General features: G+C 43.0%; 1 protein-coding gene and 1 pseudogene across 1 annotated transcript in view; both read right to left on the bottom strand.

Moving 5' to 3' along the window:
• LOC119299028 overlaps positions 1-2330 on the bottom strand; it is a 19900-nt pseudogene extending 17570 nt beyond the window's left edge.
• Positions 2331-5322: 2992 nt separating this feature from the next.
• The window catches only part of LOC119299027 (serine protease Do-like HtrA), a 4886-nt gene continuing 481 nt past the window's right edge, over positions 5323-9727 (bottom strand). Inside the window, exons 2-10 of the mRNA XM_037576343.1 lie at positions 9571-9696; positions 9295-9458; positions 8964-9221; positions 8410-8540; positions 7878-7995; positions 7683-7775; positions 7214-7282; positions 7008-7095; positions 5323-5782 (exon numbers count right to left, since the gene is read on the bottom strand). Of these exons, the coding sequence (XP_037432240.1) occupies positions 5694-5782; positions 7008-7095; positions 7214-7282; positions 7683-7775; positions 7878-7995; positions 8410-8540; positions 8964-9221; positions 9295-9458; positions 9571-9696 (1136 nt within the window). The 3' untranslated portion in view covers positions 5323-5693. The remainder of the gene's footprint in view (positions 5783-7007; positions 7096-7213; positions 7283-7682; positions 7776-7877; positions 7996-8409; positions 8541-8963; positions 9222-9294; positions 9459-9570; positions 9697-9727) is intronic.

The following is a 9727-nucleotide window of genomic DNA, read 5'->3' as shown; positions in this document are numbered from 1 at the left end:
CTAACCGTGGAGCGGTTGACCACGAGATCTAGCCTTTTGACTTCCCACGGACGGGCTTTGACCAGTGGACCTCTGCACCCGGTTGTGTCAGGTCACCCGTAGGGACACCCAGGAGCAACATCCGGGCCAAACCCACAGCTACATCCACCGTGTAGACCCGACGCGTCCGTTTCCCCCCTCCAGGTGTCGGCGCCGTCCATGAGGGGGGCACACCGCGGACGTGAGGGGGGTCACACTCTGGAGACGGGTGTCGGGCGTTTGCAACCGCCACAAAACATTTGTCGGCATAGCTGTTTTTGATTTTAATAAAATATAATGATCTATATTCAAAAGAACATGACCGCACATTATTAACGTGCTCGAAAAAATACAAACCATTTATATATATATTCATAATATATGAAAAAAATACAAACTACATATATATTCATATGTATGTTTATATTTAACATGGTACATGTTAGTTTATATAATAATACATAAAAAAGCTTAAAAAATACATATGAAAAAAAAGTCTACCTATGCCGACGGCTATGCCGTCGGCATAGAGACGGCCAGGTTTTAGGCGGCGGGCGGCGTGCCGCGGATCGCTGACGTGGCATGTATGCCGACGGCAGCCGTCGGCTTAGCTCATGGACGGTGCGCCGCGGATCTATGATGTGGCATGACGATATATGCCGACGGCCGGCCGTCCAGGCCGTCGGCATAGATTTGACGACGTTAGCCGCTGGTCACGGGCGGGGTCGCCGGGCCCACGGGTATGCCGACGGCTGCTGTCGCCATGTTCGCAGCTGGGCCGACGACATATGTATGCCGACGGGTGCCGTCGGCTTAGCTCGTGGTAGCCCGACGGCCAAGGTACGCCGACGGCCAAGACGTGGCTGTCGGCATAGCGCAAAGTAGGCCGACGGCAGTCGTCGGCATTGATTTGGCCGTCGGGGTAGGGCCAGTTTCCGGTAGTGATGTAACTCAGTGGGAAATGATGCATATAAAGTATATCCCGGTCCATTCCACGCACTCTCTCTCCTCCGTGTCTCCGCCTCCTGCACATATGCTTTTTTGAGTAATATGGAGTTGTTGGAGCATTTGCCTCACAATAAATAGTGAAAGAAAAAACAAGAGTGAAATCTCGCATAGCAGTCAAGATAAAATATTTTTGTACCTCGTATTTTTTATCTCGACAAAAATACACGAAGTCACCTTGCGTCACCTTGCCAAGAGTTATCCTTAAAATCAAATTTCCATCTCTTCCGAGCTGCAAAGCCTGCTGACCACTGTTGAACGTGTCAGCGAAAGAGGCTACTTGAACACTCCGATCCATTGCAATCTTAAGGAAAGCAAGGTCATAATGCTCCTGGTGATAGAGCAGACGGCCCTCCACGGTGGTGTCGTCGAGCAAGTGAGCAGTAACCTGAAACCAAATGTCGGAGAAAGTAAGAGGCGGGATTATTTGCACACTGGCAAATCAGGCAAATTGTTACTCACTCCATCCCATAATGTAAGACGTTTTTTGACACTATACATTATGGGACAGAGGGATTACATTTGAGGTGTGTTGATGGGTACTCACCTGAGCACCGGGATGATACTGGTACCGGCCTTTTTTCGCCCAGTAGTCTTTGGCCAGCGGCTTGTTCGCGCGGATCAGATGCGCGGTCGTCAAAACAATGCCGGTTTTGCTCCCCTCGTCCCAATCGATCCAGAAGCCGGTGGACTGTGCCAGCGGATCGCCACCTGCAGGCGCACGCAGCTATGTGCCTATGTATCAGCAAGATTTTGTGGCGACCCTTAGCGGCGCATGCATGGAGATGGAGGCTTGGCATACGCACAAGCCGACTAACCGAGAGAGGAGGAGAGGTGGATGATTGATCTGGCGGCGGAGAGCGCGGCCTTCTTCCCGGCATCGGGGACGAGGACGGGCGACGCTCCGAAAAGGAATGATAGGCGCGTGGGCAGCAGCTTCTCCTCGCGATCTGCAGCAAGATGAGAAGGATCTCTTTCTCTTAGAAAGTGCAAGAGCAGAAGGATGGGAGACGGTGGGGAGGAAGAGAGGGATGACCTCGTTTATCATGGAATTTGTCTTGGGCGAGCTTGTAGGCGGCGAGGATATGCGGGTTGGCGCGCATGTCTACCTCCTTGGGGAGGTAGGGCTCGCGGAGCGGAGACGAGATCTCCAACTCCTCGTCGCCACCGTTGCCGTCGTCTTCCTCCGTCGCCAGAGTGGTCCTCATCTTCTTGGCGTCCCTCTCCTCGTCCTGCACGTCGGCACCGCCGGTGGTCTTGGATCGCTCCTCCGGCGATCGGGTCGCAGCAGCCGTGTCCGCCGCCATCGCTAAGAGCAGATCGAGCAGTAGTCGGCAGCCGCGATCGAGGATGGTGATCGATTAGATTGAGTCAACAGCTAACCGACCACTAGCCTGGGAACCAATCAATCAGGAAGAGCAATAACCGGGATCCGTAACTGATTAATTTGGTGGGTCATACTATATGTTTGTGATTTCGGGTCCACATGCATATGCATGCACGACGTAGCAACACACATCGGACCAGGACTAGCTCCAGCTCGACATGTTCAGTTTACTTTCACGGTGCATTTTCCAGATGATTTTTCACTCTGAATTCGGGTCTGCAATGAAAGGTTCACCTCTTCCACTATCATGGTTTCCTGGCAGTGCATCCAGCTTTTCTTTGTTGAATCCCATGCAGAAGAAGCGCCACCAGCATAGGTGGAAACACACGCAAACAAAGTAATATATGCACATTACGTGGTATTCTTTTTTAACTAACACCTATACTAATGGTTCCCTAATTATTAATTAATATTAATAATTAATAAATTTTTTTAATAAAGGAGCTATCGCTTCTGCCCGCCCGCTCACCGTCCTAATACGCTTCCCGTACCTAAATATCGTTCGTAATACGTCTTCGTACCTAAAAATCGCTTCGTTCAGTGTTTCTGCCGATACAAGAACGACTCGCTTGGTTTGTTTTACGTTACTAGGCCAGGACTCTTATGGGCCAAACAGCCCAACCGCAGCTAAGGGAAAAAGTCTGAGCCCTGGGACTCTTACGGGGTCACTCTCGATCTCTCCCTCTCCCGAATGACCCCGGCCGGTAACCTCCCCATCTGCTCTGTTATTCTCAGAACTTTCTCGCCGGATCCGCTCGTCGGCGTGGCTGCCATCAGAACTTCTTCCTCATATCACGATTTCATGCGCTATGCATCCTGCTTGCCCATAGCAACAGCAACACCATCACCTTTGATTGGAATTACCTTATTAGTGAATTTGGTTTGATTGGAATTACCTTATTTGTGCAATTTGGTCAAGCGTGTTCACGTATGATGCCACTGAGCCTGGGAATGAGGTGGATTGATCCTGCCTAGGCACCAGCTCCTGTGATTAGATGGAAATCAGAGTGTATGATTTATTCTTACAGAAAACTTTTCATGCAAACTGGATGTCCTCATGTGTCCTTTCAGTACCATGATTGCAATTCATTTCAGCAAATTATGTAAGGGCCAAAAACAGACATGCTGCTGCAGATGTACTACTTCTTCAGTTACATGAATATATAGAGCTAAAAATATAGTATTCTATAACTGATTTTGGAGTGTCGCACTGTCAATTTCAATAAATCTGCATTACAAGCTAAAGGTGTGCTATCTAATACAGATCAATGAACAGATCCTTCAAAGTACCAGTTGTAATGCAGCAGCCGGCCATATATTGGTACAAAGAAACCATATAAACTGGATTCAGTCACAAAAAAGATCATGTCCATATAAGTTCTCTTATCTCTTGGTGTGGATTTTCTTTACGAACTTACTTGGTGTGAAATTACGTTCCTGCTTTAATAGCCAAATCAATATCAACAGCTATATATTCCAGTATTTACTCCTTTCCACTTCTGTTCTACTAATGTGTGCCTACTTTTGTACAATGCTTTTAACTGAAATTGGTTGGTCATGCAGACAGTAGGTGCACGAGCCCATGGCCGGTTGCACCGGCAATCGGGTTGGAGCGCACAATAGTGACATCAACCTGACTGCTGGCTGTTAAGCATCGTCTTCGACGTCCATACTACCACACATCTTATTTAGTTTGACCCTCCCTGAGGATGAGGGCTTCGTGTCTCACATGATAGTGTTCTCTCCCAATCTCATGAGGCTACCACAATCATAAGCCATCATGTTCATTAGGGAAATAGAGGTTCAGAAAAAGAAGATGGTTTGGGGAAACGCGAATATGTTGGAGGCATAGTAAAGCTGCAGATCTAAATGCGTGGAAGATATCTCCTGCAGTTTTGATTCATTTTTATTCAGGTAACTGCTCCAGGTGAGAATGATATGCTGCTGGTCATGCCAAAGGGTGTGATACATTTTTTTTGATGATAGTATGAATTGATTGATGATGCATCACAAGTAGCACAAGTTCTGCAGTATCCATTTCAGTAAGAAGTTTGCATTGAGTAATTATTTTCAAGAAGAAGCTTACCATGCACAACTAGCTAGCGAATACTTTCATTCTTCGGTGGAAGATATAGCATATAATTACCTTGAGCACATCCATACAAGATTTTCTAGCATCAAGTATTGTTCATGGTTCACTCATAATGTGTGTTCTGTCCACTTTTCAACTTAATTTTATTAAAATTTCTTGTTATCACTGCAGGAGGTGCACCAGAGTCAACGAGGGAAGTCTGCATTGCAGACTGTGTTAACTGTTCCAGATTTTATCAACATTAAATTGTGCATTGCCATTGCCATTGCCATTTCTTGCATCACCTACCTTGAAGTTGAGAGGATTGATTTTTCTGCAATTGTTCGATTGGAAGTAAAAAAATCAACTCTGCATGCTTACATGAAGCTAGATTCCTGAAAATTAGCTGTTTTCACACAGTATATCAGTATTTTGTTTCCCGATCTAACAAAAGATGTGTCTGAGCCTGACACAAGAGTTTGGCTAATATGCAGTATGACTCATTAGTAGTATTTTCTTAGACATGTTGAATCATTCCTCTATCCCAGTATTCAAAATTTACATATTGTGATATTGTCACAACTGTCAAGTGTAGGTTCCGCAACCAAGCAGAAGCTGTCACCAAAGGTCAAGGTGGAAATAGGTAAAACCGGTATTTACATGTTACACATCTGCATCCGTAGGATGAACTGCCACAGACTCCTGACCAACTATCCCACACACACGACTCTTTAAAAGGATGTTCTTCCTCTGTCTCTGCATGTCGTGTTTTATTCCATCCCAGATTTCATGGTTCCATCCACACTGGATTCCCAACAAGGAGAACGTGATTCGGTCCATCTATGCCTTCCCCTTCTCATATTCAAGGTTTTGCATTACAGGATGATTGATGCGTCAGATGAGGATCCACAATAATATGAAGGAAGCGACATCGGTAGTTGAGGCTGTCAAGTGGAGGAATATATTGGATTGGTGGTGGCACACAAATCACACTCTAAATCCAATTGGAGTTCATCTATTCTACCATATCCCCCATCCTAAATCCCTCTGTTATCAGGTTGTTGGATTTATAACACAAATCACACTAGGCATTTGTAAGATGAAGAAATATAGTATTTGACAAAATGATTGTGTATTCGTCTTTTGGATGTAGTTCCTTCCATTGTACAAAAATACACTTGGAAGACATGAAGCAGCGCAAACGCAACATAGTCACTCCGAGTCAGAGTTCGAGTCTGAGTCAACTTGTTCAGGTGACATCGCAGCAGAAAACCCTTCTCCATTAGTGACAGGATAATAAGCTACAAAAGAAAACAAATAGCATTGTTAAAAAGAAGGTCGTATATATATATGTATACTGCCAAATGTACACATGCAAGTACAGTTCAATATACATTCTTACATAATGGCATGGACCTATAAGCTAGTGCTAGGAATCGTACGGCATCGACATACCAACAAGTGCATGCATTATCTCAGTCCAAAAGCAATGCCAAGTGGATGCAAAAAATCAGACATGCATGGATGCTTTGCACTAAAAGCATATTACTCTAAATTAGTGATACGCATAATAAATCTACTAATTTAGTGAAAACAAATTTCTCCATAGTATGTTAACCATCATGGCTATAAATACGAAAATCACAAAAAGGACCAACTAGGTAGTACACGTTCAGTTACAACTTCCCCTTCGGTAGTAACAATGGAATTTCACAAACTATGAGTGCAGTTGAGTATCATAGCTAAGCAGCTCATGAAAAATTCTAGGTTAGTAGTAGTGGAGCAGCACAAAAAGCATCGCCTAAATACTTAGCACGCACAATGCAAGCTAACTATACCAAAGAATTAAAAAAACAAGAATAATTCCCTGAGACCCCACTTCTTGGGGCAAGACTTGCAACTGACAAAAAACATTACACAACAAGATGGGAGCTATACAAGAAGATAGATCCTTTGGAGTATCAGGATGCAATTACTAAGGTTTATGGGTTTTCTAATCTCGGCGTTTAAATGAGCATTATATGATAATTTGTGGGAAAGCATAGCTATTAGCGTAAAAAACTAGTAAGCAAATCTAGATAGACATGCATTCATGTGAGACGGTGAAAAAATATTTGATGATTCGTGATTTGAAAGGAATAATAATGTATGACTGCACAATATAAACAAACTATATGTAGAAAAGGGATGCAAATAGCTTGGAATTCAGAGTTCACAATCGACATAGTCCTTCCTTCCTTGAAAGAGTGTACATCCAACTTTGTTGGAGGATCAAACTATCTCAAAGTTTGACTGAGTTTGTGCAAAAATATACCATTGTTTGTGAAAGCAAACAGGTATATGATGAAAATATATCTTATCATGAATCTAATTCTACTAATTTGATGGCATAAATATTGAAGTATTATTGTATAAATATGGTCAAAGATAAAGAACTTTGACTTCCGACAAAGTTGGAAGTACACTGTTTTAAGGACAGAGGGAGTAAACTTTACACAGGACTAGGTTAAAAACAGACTTGTATACCTTGTTCAATAACTTCTTTACGATCAGATACATTTACAGTTAAATTTATTGTCCTCCGGAGACGTTTGGCTGTGTGAAATACCCGGATCTGTACAGTCATGAGACTATTTTTTCAATACAAATATTTTACAAAGAAACATTTTGTATGAACAAATGGATGGCACAGATCCAGCAAAACATGATTTCAAACAGAAGTTCAAACTTACTGAAACATCAACTTCGAGATTTCCTCTATTAAAATTGCACATGCATATGCTCAACAACTTGTTTTCCAACTAATAATAGCAAAACAAAGTAAAAAACCAATCACAAGAAAAAAGTAATATATCACCAATAGAAATTGGCATACATATTATTGATTTTAAAAATCTAATACTCCCTCTGTCTAGGTTTATAAGTCATCTTAGGTTGTGCACCGCGACCAAGGCGGAGGGGAAAACGAGAGAACTTATTGTTTTTTTGCGAATTAATTGCATTGCATGCAATGAACTAACCACTGTCGTGTTTGGTAGTCTCAAGTCATTGAAAGCATGCACGGCCCACATTTCTTATTGGTTGATATGTCATGAAAGAAGAAACGAGGTGGGAGTTAATGTACCGTGCCTAAGTATTTAGGGATTATTTGATTTTCGTAAGGTGACTTATACACCTAGACTGACGGAGTAGTACACATACCTCAAGTGTCGTAGAGATGCGTTCTCCATTAATGCAATCAATAATATCACCTACTCGGATTCCAATTTTCTCAGCATGGGATCCTGCTGACATCTAAGGTTTGATTGTCAATAATTATAACATGCACGAGAGGCAATGCCGAGAAATACAATAGAAAGTCAAATAAAGCAAAAGAAGAACAAAAATATATTATACCTCTTCAACAACAAGACCGTCATCAATGTTTAACTTCCGCCATATGTACTCACCACGAGTGGGATCTAGAAACTTGATGGCCTCAAATTGCAACCCAAGGTGGGGCCGAAGGATGCACCTACAAAATCGTAACATGATTTTGGATCAAGACATCAAAATAAGATTGCTTCGGCTAAAAGACACATTTATGTTAAAAAAACATAGCAGTCAATGAAGTTTTATTTATGCACTATTGAAATAATTAGTATTAACACATTCAAAAATCATTTCGGTGATCAACACTCTTTCTCCTATAAAGGTATCATCGTGAATCATCTTACTGTCATACAACGCTCCACCTAGCAACCGTTCGAAGTTCCTCTCCCAGTTATTGTCACTCACACATGATTTTGTAAATCAAATACAAAAATACATGACAGAAGTCACATGTATTGATGAGGTCATATGTATTGTTCAAGTACCAACAACAAGTTGATAAAATGATGAAGGCATTAGTTAAAAACATTGCCTAAAACTGAGCGATAATGCATACCCAAAATTCCTCCACAAATCCATGCACCCATTCAAAACAGAAGAAGGAACAAAAGGCCCTCTTCTACAACCGTTGAACATCCCCACAACCTTTCCATCAAAGTCAATAACTGGCCCTCCGCAACCGTCGTCCTAGAATGTATGTATAGAATTTTATTATAGTTGTAATGAACAAAATGTGTCAATGAATTGAGAATTGAAGGTCAAAATTACATTAATATAACTACTTAGTAGTGATGCATATAAAGTAGAATCTCACGCTTACCTTAGGTATGTATGTACTCTTCCCCCTCCATGCTCTCTCTCTCTCTTCCGTTCTTCCTCCTCCTGTGCATATGGCCTTTTGAGTAACAAAATTTGTGCTTGTGGGGCTTTTGCCTCATAGTAAATAGTCAAAACAAAAAAGAATGTAGAATCTTAGTCATGTATAATATACTCCATCCGTTCCAAATTACTCGTCGCAGAAATGGATGTATCTAGAACTAAAATACATCTAGATACATCCATACCCGCGACAAGTAATTCGAAATGGAGGGAGTATATAGTATTGCATACCTCATATTCGTTATCTTGGGAAAAGTACAGGAAGTGGTGTCCTGCTTTCCGTTTCACTTTGCCATGGGTTATCTTTAGATCCAAATTTTCTTCTCTTGCAAGCAACAAAGTCACTTGACCATTGTTGACTGTGTCAGCAAAAGAGGCTAGTTGAACACGTTGATCCATTGCAACCATAAAGAAAGCAATGTCGTAATGCTCCTGGTGATAGAGCAGGCGGCCCTCCGCAGTGGTTTCATCGAGCAAGTGAACAATAACCTAAAACAAGACGTCACAGGAAATAAGACTTCGAAAAAGGAAAGTGGGTTATTTTTTGTGGTTCAGTACTCACTTGAGCGTCGCGATGATACAGGTACTGGTCTTTGCACCGCCGGTGGCTTTTGACCAATGGCTTTTTGGCACGGATCAGATGTGCGGTCGTCAACACGACGCCCTTTCGGCTCCCCTCATCCCAATTGATCCAGACACCAGCGGACCGTGCCAGCGGCTCGCCACCTAATTAAGGATCCGTGCAGCTATATATCAGCAAGGTTTCATGGCGATCCTTGGCAAGAGAGGCCGCATGACATGCATGCATGAAGCAGATGGTAACGTCGCGCGTGTGTACCGCGAAAGGAGGAGAGGCCGATGAGGGATCTGGCGGCGGAGAGGACTGCCTTCTTCGCGGAGTCCGGCATGGCGAGGAGCGGCTTTTCGAAGTAATGGCGCGTGGGCAGCAGCTTCTCCACGCGATCTGATCCAAGATCGCAAGGATGAGAGTGAGA

The sequence above is a fragment of the Triticum dicoccoides genome, chromosome 5A, assembly GCF_002162155.2.
Source record: "Triticum dicoccoides isolate Atlit2015 ecotype Zavitan chromosome 5A, WEW_v2.0, whole genome shotgun sequence".
Lineage (NCBI taxonomy): Eukaryota > Viridiplantae > Streptophyta > Magnoliopsida > Poales > Poaceae > Triticum > Triticum dicoccoides.
Note: the sequence above shows the minus strand (reverse complement) of the source record. Positions and strands in the feature narration are given on the sequence as shown.